The sequence below is a fragment of the Idiotropiscis lumnitzeri genome, chromosome 17 (assembly GCF_059441095.1).
Source record: "Idiotropiscis lumnitzeri isolate Australia: NSW breed Sydney's pygmy pipehorse chromosome 17, RoL_Ilum_1.0, whole genome shotgun sequence".
In the NCBI taxonomy this organism is placed as follows: domain Eukaryota; kingdom Metazoa; phylum Chordata; class Actinopteri; order Syngnathiformes; family Syngnathidae; genus Idiotropiscis; species Idiotropiscis lumnitzeri.
The window spans coordinates 8,876,665-8,889,392 of NC_142407.1; the positions used below are offsets into that span (position 1 = coordinate 8,876,665).

At 41.3% G+C, this 12,728-nt stretch overlaps 2 protein-coding genes across 3 annotated transcripts; one reads left to right on the forward strand and one right to left on the reverse strand.

Moving 5' to 3' along the window:
- Positions 1–1,591: 1,591 nt before the first annotated feature.
- On the forward strand, positions 1,592–7,502 carry micu2 (mitochondrial calcium uptake 2). Of its 2 annotated transcripts, none has more exons than XM_088279010.1 (12): positions 1,592–1,852; positions 3,140–3,269; positions 3,430–3,461; positions 3,539–3,614; positions 4,271–4,318; positions 4,450–4,532; positions 5,055–5,108; positions 5,214–5,311; positions 6,042–6,213; positions 6,284–6,392; positions 6,482–6,639; positions 6,835–7,502. In XM_088279010.1, the coding sequence occupies exons 1-12, from the start codon at positions 1,658–1,660 to the stop codon at positions 6,934–6,936; spliced, it is 1,257 nt and encodes a 418-aa protein (XP_088135136.1). In that variant the 5' UTR covers positions 1,592–1,657; the 3' UTR covers positions 6,937–7,502. The 2 variants fall into 2 exon arrangements, with proteins under 2 accessions (XP_088135136.1, XP_088135137.1); XM_088279011.1 differs by having other exon boundaries at positions 6,847–7,502.
- Positions 7,503–7,628: 126 nt separating this feature from the next.
- LOC148320074 (interferon regulatory factor 2-binding protein 1-like) lies at positions 7,629–12,269 on the reverse strand. The gene is made up of 2 exons (XM_088279006.1): positions 10,206–12,269; positions 7,629–8,454 (listed from the first exon to the last, which is right to left on the reverse strand). Exon 1 carries the CDS (start codon positions 11,994–11,996, stop codon positions 10,227–10,229), a length of 1,770 nt encoding a protein of 589 aa, XP_088135132.1. The 5' UTR covers positions 11,997–12,269; the 3' UTR covers positions 7,629–8,454; positions 10,206–10,226.
- Between the last annotated feature and the right edge of the window lie 459 nt (positions 12,270–12,728).

Genomic DNA, 12,728 nt, shown 5'->3' on the forward strand with positions numbered 1-12,728 from the left:
GTGGCAGGCTTCTTAACATTTCACAATGACCTGAGCGTCCGACAAGATTCCCGTGCTGGTGCAACCTCCCTACTCATCAGGAATGGCTCTATGGGATTTTTTTTCCCTCTTTCCCAAACTCGAGGGATTAATCGAGGGGTTCTTTTGGAAGATGAGGACAACGACATGGCAATGATGGAGCTGTAGAGAACCCTGGAAGAATCTATCTAGGGCATCATGAAGGTGTGGCAGAGAAGACTAGGAAAATGTGTTCGACTCCGGTGGGAAACATTTTGAAAATTAAAATTTGTAGTAGGTTATAAATACATATTTTGTGACGCCACTCCTGAACTTTTCTGTCACAACTAGCATTTCTTGCACAACACCGACCCACCCGATTGGAATTAATCTCGGTTTCATTTGTAAATTGCTGATTTGAAGTCCACCAATAAACACTCCAATATCGCAAATTCCACTGCAACTCTGTATAACTAATTGAAATCTATTGTAAGGACATTTTTATGTTGAGGTTTGTGCCCTTATTTGCCGATGTGTGTATGGTAAACGACTAGAACACAAACATTTTTTCAATTTTTTTTATCGCATTGAGAAGGCTGAGTCTCCAACAAACTATAGTTTTAAACAAATTGTGTGACTGGTTGAAACGTATAAGAGTTAAAAAAAAAAAGTAAGAAAAAATGTGCTTGTGCGTTCATCAGCACTATAGTGCCAGCAGGGGGGGGTATGTTCTATAAGAAAAAATTATCAGACATGTATACATTATTGCACAAATCCTGCACAACTTGATGTATGCTTCAAGAATGTACATGAACATTATGATTTGTTTTATTGAATTGAATTACATCTAAATTACATCTGTCTGTGGAAATATGAAACATGGTGATGTATAAAAAAAACAGTTCATCCCTTCACTTTGCCACTGTCTTTTGTTCCCCTCTTAAGGTTTTTCTAGAAGATGATGTTACAAATATTTAGCCCTTACAAAGTAATTTCGCGCTTCCGTGTTTGTTCCTCAGTGGTTCCAGTTGTGAAAGAAGACTTTGCTTCTATTTAATCGCTGTACAATTATAGTCCAAGATATTGGGACAGAGGAAATAAAATTGCTAATGGGTGATACCCATTATTACAAATTAAATGAATTATCTTTTTGTATTTGATGCGAGACAAATTTGTCATTCTTATATTATGTCCTCTAAAACAGATTTTTCTAATCAGCTTTTTTTTAACCTGACTGTCAGGTAAAATGCCAATTGAACTAGTTTTTCTGTATGGATTTTTCCAAACTTTTTAAATAGCTTACAAATCCAAACACAAAGTACAACAGCAACTAGAGGTGATTTCCGTGAAGGCTTGACAAAACATCTGTGGAGGAAACAGAATTTGATTCAATTTATGGTTCAGACTTCAGGCAGTCATGGATTAAAAACTAAATGTTTTTGTCAAGGCTCTTAAGAGAACACACAATAATGAAAATCCACACTTTAATTACGAGTTCGCTGTTAAAAAAAAGGGAATAAGGCAAAATAAACTAATTCCTGAGCAGAAGTCTTCTACTTGGCTCGCAAGCGTCACGTGACCTACTCGAGCGCCACAAGTGGGCGGGGCCTACTAAACCCCAGCTACGGAAGCTCTCCGAGCTTGTGCTAAGATCCGCAAGATGGCCTTCTTCGCAAAAGTTACCTTTTTGTTAAGGAACGCCGTCAGGGGCTCACATTCTTTGAGAAGTTTATCATGGCGCCCAGCTGTCGTCTGTGGCACTATTGTCGCGACTGGATTTATAGGCTATTCTTCCCAGTATAACTTGAAAAGAAGAAGTATTCCTCTCTTCGTCGTTCACGCAGAAGAGCAAAAGGTGAGTACCCACCCAAAACAAATCGCAACTTTTTACCTCCACTTGACAGACGCAGTTTGTTTTGTATTGCAGCTTTTAAATGAACGTGACATACTTCAATGTATCGATTGTGTTAGCGACGCGTTTTGAAGGGTGCAACTCGATCGTTAACTTTTTGTGGTTAACAGGTTCGCGTTTAGTTATGTGCGTAAAGATTTCACAATTCAATTGAGGGTAGGCGGGTCTTTTAAAGACGATTTCGATGATATAATTCTCGTTTCGTATGACAAATATAAAATTATAACTCTTTCAAAGCAGTGAAATGCAGCAATTTATGTTACATGCCATCGTTTAAATGCAAAGTAAATTTTGTTTGGTGGGGGGGGGGTCAAGATGAGTATGAAAGATCCATCACGTTCTTCATCACATTTCAAAAGACTGCTATCATTGGAATGCGTGTAAAATACAGAAACAGACATCATACATAAAGTATATAATTATTTCTTATTAATTAGCTATTTGGTAATGGGTGTGAATTCAAGTCACGTCATATGTCAGCATCCGAAAAATGATTACGAAAGGAAAATGTTAATGTTTGAATTGAAATTTTCGATGGAAAATAATCCGAAATCTACCTTTTTGCTAAAGTATTATAATCTGCAAATTTAATGCAAGATGAATATAGTAAATCAGAGCAAATATGTTAATTTTTTTTTTTTTTTTGCTCTACATCGTTTTTATAATAGCGCCATGCAGAGAATTAAAAGTTGATAATTATCAAACATTCCGTGAATTGTTAATATACTTTGGAAATTACAAATATATCACAGTTAAGAGGTATTTGTAGTCGATAAAATGAAATAAGCGTTAGAAGCGACAAAAAATATGAGCCATTGTGGCAGGTCAGAGTAACATCATAGGGGACCTGGCAAAGTATAAGGCAAAAACATTTTTGTAAGTTGGCCAATTTGCTGCAAAACGAAGAATGGCCTCACTCACCTAAATGTTTTTGAATATGAATTGTCTACTAGAAATGTTGCTAGTCTTATACCAGATGTGTTAAATATTTCAAGAAATGTCAATGTTTTAATTAACACGAGGACACCTGTTCTATGCCATCATTAGTGTTTTTTACTGGTAAGATAAAAAACACGACACAGGTTCCGTCATCACTCAAAACAAGCAATCATGAGTGTGACTCGAGAGACATTTTTTCTTTCAAGCTATTCAGCGGCGTATACACCCACGCCAGCAATGTTCAAGTTGCTTTCTAGTTAAATTAATACTAACATCTTGTCTTGCTTTTAGGAGTCTGCAGCTCCCCAAATGTCTGCGAGAAAGAGGCGTTTCATCCAGTTTGCCTCAATTGTCTATAAAGAAGAGCCCTACATGACACCAAGAGATTTCCTCTTCTCCGTGATGCTGGAGAATGTTGATCGTAAGATCCATGCTTGATGTAGTTATCCCAGAATTAACCTGTAAAAAATATGCTAATCAATATTTATAATTTGCTCCTCAAATAAAGTAATTCATTTAGTAAAATATCCTCTCAAAGGAAAAAAAAATTCAAGCCTGTATGTTTCTGGTCTCTGCCGTAGGAAAGCTCCAGAAGAGAGACCTAACAACAAAAGTAAGTGTTATTTGCCATATTCGGTAGCGAACTAAATTGAGTGTTTCACTTTTGGAGACTGATATGCATCTTTATAGGAAGTGGAACAGATGATGGTTGCTGCTTCCAAAGCTCGTCCTGGCAATACTTTATTCAGACTTTGGGGTGACAACGGTAAGTCAAGTGACCGCTGGACAAGATTCTTGCATGAGTGGTTCATTCTGGTTAGTGCTGCGATCCAATAAATTGCACACATGCAGCGAAACCTCGAATTTTACAATCATTTAACATTTTTGCTCATTTATTATTTTTTTCTGCATTGCAGACTAAACCATTAACTGAATCGTAATAAATTTATTTGCACCTTTTCTACACTGTCAATTTGAAATAATGTCCTGTTTTTGAATATGGGATGTAACTTAAAAAGTGTTCCCCCCCCCCCCCTTTTCAAATAGTGTGACAGGCCCCACTGTGGGCCGCAATCCAAAGCCAGTCGAGCCATGTGCAACCCCTGATAAAAAAAATTTTTTCCCGCTTCTCCTTCGTAGAATAAAAATGTATTAATTATTTCCAATGAAAAACGCAAAATTTCATGCACTAGTTTGTTTGAATGCCGATTATAACAGGACATACAAAAAAAAGTGTCCATGCTTGAAATTCAATAAGAAGTGGGCCATTTACAACTACTGTGGGCAAACACTTGCCAGATGGGTGACGTTTAATTACCGCATGCTGTCAACGTTTTTCGGATCCGCCATGAAACAGTGATGTGAGTAGTTAGACTATTTCATTGGATTGTCATTTTGTAATTGTGACACAATGTTATACAGGTTTGATATCCTACACAGAATACCTCTTCTTGCTGACGATTCTGACAAGTGAGTAGTTGACGGAAACACTGCATGAACTTTATGATCATCATTTTAGATTGTATTTCCCCCTCATTGCTGTCTAGCAGGTTGCACTTATACATTTTACGATTGACAACTGATGCCGTTTGCTGTTGCAGAGCCACGCACAGGATTTCATATCGCGTTCAAAATGCTCGATGTGGATGGCAACGAGCAAGTGGACAAAAAGGAGTTCATGAAGGTAAAACAAAGTGACAGTTGTACCACCTTGCATATTTTCACCATTTACAGTTTGAATGCTCTCCTCACAAATGGGTGGCTGGATGTAGGAATTGTTTTTTTGTTTTTTTTGGGCTCAAATGTCACACTGTTTGCGTTTGTAATGCTGCCTGATGCAAGTGCGGTCGGAAGGTGAGGGCACCAGAACTGTTCCAGGCCGATTTGCATCTATCTTGTTTGCATCTCTCTAGCCTGACTCAGCCCTTCTCTTTAGTTGATTCCCTCCAGCATTTTTGTGACCTGAGCAAGCACATGAATGAGAGGATGAGTTTGTGATTCCAAGTGTGTGTGTGTGGTCCTAGCTTGCATGTCTAGGTTCTATTTTGGCAGATGTACAAGCAGACTGCTTTCAGGATAAGAAGTGCATGTTGTCCTTTTTTTTATTATTATTGTTAAGAAGCCACTATGACTTGGATAAAGATCCTAATGCTTCATTCGTGGAAGTTATTCATAATCTCTTTATTTCCTTGTTTTTGTCTTTCAGCTTAAGAAAATCATTGGAAAAAGTAAAATGAAAATTTCAAAGGGCAACCCGGAGGTCAGGAAATCCACACTTTGTGTTTCAACAACATTCTAGCAACAAACTTCAGCATTTTTTTTTTGTTGTTGTTTTTTCCCCCGAAATTTGTTGATGTTCTTGCAGCGAGCAACCGAGGATGTCGACCACGTCAACACAACACTGCAGGCATACTTCTTTGGAAAGAATGGAAAAAACAAGTTGAAATATCAAGAGTTCCGCAAGTAATGAGACACTCAGTCATCAGTTCACTTGAAACACGTCTTCACTTTTTGGTGAACACTTTACAGTGGGACCTTGGTGTCGTAAAGTTGTTTGCAACTTGGGGTGCGGGGTCAAAGATGATTAAACAACTTGTATTTTTATTCTATACTTGATCACCCCCTATAGCAAAAAGGCATTGGAAGGAATAATTCTTTAAATCCCCCCCAAAATAATATAACGTAATGTTTTGTGATGGGTAAATAGCTTCAAATGTGCTTCATGAACCAGTTGTTATATTTTTTGAGTCCTCTAGATGGCACTGTTGGTTTAAATAAAGGGTTTAAAAAAAAAGGTCAAGTCAGTGTGCTTTCAGCCCAATGTTGAACAGAGAGTGCCATCTACTGGAGTACAAAAAATACTACAACTGGTTCATGAAGCAGATTTGAAGCTTCATTTACCCATCTTAGTAATGTTTACATCTCCTTTATGTTAATGAAAATAATTACTGTTTTGCTATCTTGGTTCAACAGCTGTTAAAAAAAAAAAATAAAGAAAAAAAAAGTCCATACGCTTACCAGCTTCGACAAGTAGCCTACACCAAGCTGGCTATGTTGTACAAGTCCGCAATAATTCTTTCATCTTACATTTTTTTCCCACTTTTTATATACCATATATTTGAACCGTGTCGCCGTACAGATTTGCACCTGGACACACTGTATTGACCTCAAATGTAATTACGTCGCCTCTTAGGTTCATGGAGGACCTACAAGCTGAGGTTCAGGAAATGGAGTTCCTGCAATTCTCCAAAGGAATGGACACCATGCGACGGGAGGACTTTGCAGAGTGGCTGCTGCATTACACCAACGAGGAAGACAATGAAGTTTACTGGGAAAACATGAGGAAGAGGATCCCAGCTGGACAGGTACGCTGGAACGTCTTGTCTTATTTGTGACCAAAGTGCAACATCAAATATTATCGCCCCGGTTCCGCAGAGCATCACGTTTGAGGAGTTCAAAGCCTTCTGCCTGTTCACAAACAACCTGGAGGATTTTGCTTTCTCCATGAAGATGATCAGCGAAGCCAACCGTCCCGTGGGAATGGGTATGAGCGCTTGTCCGGCTAGAATACGCAGCAAGGAAGAAACGGAACGGCGTCTTCTACAGTCAATTGTTTCCATTTTCTGAAAACAGCCCAGTTCAAGCGGGCGGTGAGGATAGCCACAGGCCACGACCTGTCTGAGAACGTGTTGGACACCGTGTTTAAACTCTTCGACATGGACGGGGATCACTGCCTGAGCCACAAAGAGTTCATTGGAGTGATGAAGGACCGCGTTCTGCGGGGGCTCAAGGTGGGTATCCGTCACTGTGGTTTCATAATCAGGCAACATCGCTGCCACTTTAATTGAATCGTTGATGCATTGAACAGATGAGTGTGAAGTTTTCTCCAACTGATAAGCTTCTGCTGTTGTTTGATTTCTCTTTGCTAGTCTTCTTAGCATTTTTCCGAGAATTCTTGCTTTATTTTATGTGATAAACATATACAGGTGCATCCACAGAATGGCTTCTCTGGCTACTGGAAATGTGTGAAGCGGGAGACCCTGAAGGGAGCTCAGGAAGCAATGGGAAACGGCAGATGTCCAATCTGAGTGTCGGATCGATTCACGACGCGCCTGAGGCCCACTTTGTGCGCACAAGTCAGAGAATTGTACACGAAAATCTGGTTGGGGTGAGTTTTTAGAAGAAACGTCCCACTTTTATGATGTCATCTGCTGCACAGTGATAAATAGAAAACTGTCATCACAAAAGGGACGTGACTGCGGGTCTCTTGTGTTAAAAGCCACATGCCTTGAATACGACATCAGAAGCTCGTAAAGCCACATGTTGACTTCAAACCCTCCATATCGCATCATCGCCCCTTACAGGCACGACAGCCAGTCTTAAAAAGACTTGGATGTCAGCGTGGAAGGCTGATGAAAGTAACAAAGGTTTTTTTTTTTTTAAGCCACTTCTGTCCAAATGTCCTTCTGACGTTAGGTGGTGTGAATTTTGCAGCTACTGTGGTATTGTCGACTATCACACTTTGACACTCCAAGAGGCTGTAACACTTGCATTTCACGTTTTATCTACTTTGTGTGCACCTTTATAAATATAAAGTAAAAAAACTATAAAGTACTGAACTTGAATAGTTTTGCAATAAATCACCTATTCAATAGTTTGTGTTGACTGAATCTGTTGACTGCAACTGCTGAATCGAACATTTGAAAAAATGATATCACAAAGGAAGCAATTACTCTTTCATAGCACAACGTAATTTCAGCAAATGAGTCATATACATTGATGAGGGTTTTGTTTGGTATTTATTGAATAAAGTTTGTAAAAAAAAAAAAAAAAAAATTCTGAGGGTCTGTTGCACTTCTGAGACAAATATAAACAGTCAAAGACAGACAGATAGCAATTTAACTACTGTACTTTGCAATTTACTGTAGAACTGATCCATTGAGATCACAAGTATGTTAACATTTAAGATTGTGGTGCTAATTATCTTGCCGTATACAATTTTTTATAAAGTAAATTAAGCTTAAATCTGTGAACGTTAGTGAGTGGCGGCATGGTTATCACAACATACGACATACGCCACTAAAATAAAATAAAAATGACACTTGAGTAATGATGCCATCTTTGGTCTTCTTACTATAAACAAAACGAGAATGAATGAAATTTGAATTGTATCAAAAATAGAAATTACAGCCATATTGAAAGGAAATTCACATATTTGACAGACCTACATGACATATAGTGAGATTACATTAATTCAATCCTTGGCGTTGAAAGGAAAAAAAATTGTCCTTTTGAGAACACTTTTGACATTCTTTTTTTTTTTTGTGAGTGTGGGGCGTATAATCGGTCAAACGATCAGTATCATCGGTATTTGCCGACATTATACACAAAGGAAAAAATTATTTTAGTTTTATTCGTTAAAACGGGTGTGCTTTCAATTGGAGACATTGAAAATGGCCTGATGAAAAGCGTGGGTCTTGTGTCCTTGAAACCAACTCGTCCTCTTTTACGTAGCAGCTCTTCGGTCCTGAGAGGCACATGAACTGCAGAGAGGGAAGACTCTGCTCAACGTGGTAGGGAAGTGCTTTGGAAATCATCAACATCCGCTAGAGAAATAAAGCAGGACAAGAAATGTTAATGTTATGTCAGATGGGAACTCCAACATTGGCTGCCTTTTCACCTTCAAAATATTGTGTGAAAAAAAAATGGAGAAAATATCCTTTTTTTTGGGCTTTAAGATACAGAAGACAAAAAATTATAATTTCTACTAAATAATCAACTATTTTTCATTTTTACCTATTCATGATTTTATATCCAAATTTAAACTGCGCAGAGCAGCACACGATTTCCCGCTCTAGAAATAGTGAGATTTTAGACAAATATCTCAGCATGGTTTTTGGTCTACGAGACAAAGTGACAAAAGTGCTTTTCCGGCTAAGCCAATACACTTGAGCAAGCCTGGTTTATTAAAAAGTGATCAGTCCGAATGGCAACTGTGTCAGGCTCGCACTGCACAATACAGTCAGCATAATTACCGGCAAGTCTATTTTTTTATTTTATCTCTTTATTTTGAAGTTGGTCTTCTTACCGCTTTGGCGGTGTGCTACTGTCTCGCATAGCATGAACAATTAATACAATGTGAGCTTGATGATTTCTTAAATACATTTCGTAAAGAAGCGGGAAGTTGAGGCAGAAGAATTTGCCTCCAGATCTCAACAGCCAAAATCAAAACTCAGAACTAGTGGGAAAACAAATCACAATTGCATTATTATATGCATTCAACATATTCTATCCTTCCACGTTGGGTATGACCTATTCTCAATATACTTTTAATCTTCTAGGCCACTCATACCAATTGATGGGGAGGGAGCCGTAACAATTCCTGCAGCGTGTGTAGCATTATTTTTTTATTAATTGTCTCTCCAGACACTTATTAAATGGGCTGCTATTTTGCTGATCAAAGTTGGATAAGTCACACTTTAACATGGGTGCAGCGAGACCTCTGTGAAGTGTACTCAGTCAGCAAAAGCACTTTTAATTCCGGCCTTTCACCGTGACATTACGTTACTAAGCAATTAGCATGGCTTCTCCGGCTTTTCCTCCGTTAATTGCTCCGTGTACTCCCTTCGTGAAAACGATACTTGAAAGAAGTGTAGCTTATTCACCAGCACAGAGGCGAGATGATGGAGGCTGTGACTACTGAGTTAGTAGCTGAAAACCTCCACGTTTAGCAGGGCGGAGTAGCCAGACAAAGCTCGTTGCTTTACTTGCTATTGCTAGCTGCGGCCGCATCTCACTTTTGGGTCATTATCGGAAAAACCTTTACAATTAATAAATAAATCAGTAATTCTCAGTTTTGCTAGTCTTTGTTTTTTGATGAGGCTTAGAATTAACACTGCTATGCTTGTATCGTTTGAAAGTGCAATCAACGTGCGTTGAGGGCATTTTTTTTTGTAAATAATTATTCACAATTAAAGGCTTGTTGTTCGTTTCTTTCAAGCACTGTCTAGTTGCATTCACCAGTTTATTAATTTCTGTTGACTCTTAAATTTACTTTTCTACCATAGGTGTGTTATAAATGGTAACAATGTATTATGATTTATTCCCCTGTATTGTTGTTCAGTGAAAACTTTCTGGCCATCAAATCAAGCTGCATTTGACGTATTAATTACATGCCATTTGCTGAAAGAGAAAAATTTACAAAGTGCACTTTCATTTACCAATGTGATAAAATGAGACTTTTTAATTTTTTTGAACGGAGATGTTTTTCTGCAAAACTACAATTTGCACTTTACATCCAGCTTTAGTGTTGCATGTAGAGCATGTTAAAAAGAAAAGAGAAGATATATGATCATACCATTGCTCAGAGATGGCGATGTCAAGGGTCATTTTCCTTCTTTACTGTCACGTCACCGTCCCCAGCCAGTATGGTGGAGATCTCACCCTGCATGAAGGCCCAGGGCACGGTGGATCCAGCCAGGGGACAGCGCTCTCCGCTCGGGCAGTACACCTCTCCTCCTTGGCCCTGGCTACGGATGAAGCCTCTGGTGCAGGGAAAGCAGAACTTGTGATGTGGAACTGAGGGACATTGGACAAAGTGGGTGTCCTCCAGGCGCTCTCGACAGAGGGTGCAGCAGAGCAGGGCGCCCTGACTCCCGCCGCTAGTTGACTCCCCACTAGCCGTGCTGCTGCTCAGGCCCACGGGCGCCTGAGAGACGGAGGTTGAGGCGGTGGCGGCAGAGGGGCTGCTGGTGGCGGTGCGTCCGGCGGAGGAGGAGTGGGCTGAGGACATACCGGGGCTGTCTCTGGCCACCTGGCTGGAGCTCAGGCTGTCAGCTACCCCCATAAGCGCAGACATGGGCGAAGGCTGGCTGTGTAAGCGAGGGGGGCCATCAGGAGGGGGGGCCATTCCTGGAAGTGGTTCCATGCCGGGGTACGCGCCTCTGGACCACACCTCTCTGGATGGGTGATCAGGTCTGCCTTCGCTCTCGCCGTTCTCTGAGCCCGGAGAAGCCTTGCGGCGCCGAGTTGTGCTCTTTGCTGGGACAGAACGTGCGGCCACCGCCATGGGCAAGCCTGTATCGGGCTGCGGAAGAACCTCTGGAATTGGTGGCTCCTTAAACATGCGCACGCCGTCATTTAAAAGCTCAGACAGCCCTCGCCAGTCTCCACTCCCTTGCCGTTTCTCATATTCCACGTAGCGTAACCCAGAATTCACTGCTTTACCGGCATCCTTGGCGGAGTCACGGAACATTTGCCTGACTAGGTCCGGAACTCCCGAAAAGATCATCCCTGAGCCAACAGGGTACTCCACAAAGACCTTGAGCTCAAACTCAGCAGAGGCGCTGGCGTCAAAAGCCAGAACCCTCCCCATCAGATTGTGGTCTTTCCTGAAGCGCACAGTAAAGGGGACACACGTGCTAAGAGCCAGGAGAACATCCCTGACAACTTTTGGTCTGTTGGGCCAGCCTTCCACCTTGCTGCGCGCCACCTCGTTGAGTTCAGCCATCACTTCGCTGTTCCTCCACGCCGCTGGATCGATGCCCACGAGAGCAGACGTGCTCGCTCCTACACCCAGCGCCACAGCTTGTCTTCTGGAAGCATCACTCATGATGGGGCCAGCTGAGACCGCAATTGAAGTGGCCCCCGGCCTAGAGCTTGATATCGGCGCAAGGAGACCATGCGGGGATGCGACTAAGCCCTGAGCCATCAACGCATGGGATATCGTTCCATGGAGACTCGGAACAGCCCCCGCCATCACCCTGCGAGTGTTCGGGCTCTGTCGGCTGCTTTCTGATAAGGCGACATCCTCGGCTCTGTGTAGACCATTCGGGAGACGAGATGACACACTGTACTCACCCCTCCCCCTGTCGAGACGTTCTCCATGCGGCCGCCCGGCTTCCATGGACCCAGTCGAGCTCGGTTTGCCTTGCTGAGGGCCAGGAGACCTGCCCTCCAAAACTCCATGCGTGCTTTTCAGTTGTCTGGCGGTTTCAATGAGGAGTTCGATTCTGTCCGCGCCGTCGTAGTTGACGCATCCCCGGCAAACGGCTTCGCTAAACTCCCACAACATGGCCCAGGGCATCTTGGGTAGATCGCAGAGGTAGCACCATTGCCGTCTCGAGGAGGGCTGCGATGTGGAGGACATGTTGTTTACAGGCCCTCGACCAAACTTTCTTTGCTAGGCCTAAACCTTGCGATCAATGTTTCCGACGGTCCTTCCTTCTTCAGCCACAGTTCACCACATACTGCACACTTTTAAATGTTCATTTAACGAAACGTAGCTTGATAAACGGGTGTATTCTACGACATTCGGTAGTTTTCAACGTCTTCTTTCTTGGTTTGGTCGCGTCGATCCGTGCAGAGGGAAGTAAAATCTTACAGGACACCGGAAACACCTACGTACTTTAGGGCCCGAGGCATGATGGGAGTTGTAGGCTTTTGCTCTCGAAAAAAAACCCTTCATTTCTTTCCAACTGACGCGTCGCTCACGTATATCAATCGAGGCATTCTTATTTCAACTAACATTGCGTAATTTAAGATGTAACTATATTTTAATATATTATCATGACTACATTCGAGTGACCTAAAATGTTCCATTTAAGATAAAAATCTGAAAGCAAATCCCTTCCTGTGGAAAACCAAAATACAACAAATAGTAAATGTGTAACCTCTGGATTAGAAACATGAAGCCGTTGACGAAGAGAAGTTGCATAGTTGAGAAAAAAAAGTTCATACACAAAAGCACTTCCCCTCTTCAAGTATTAACATCATTAAGTATATTTCTTCCTATCCAAAATTCAAACATTAAAAATCTGCATTTTAGATGTTCATTGGTTATTACTGTACTGTATTGTCACACTGTTCAGACTTAAGCTTC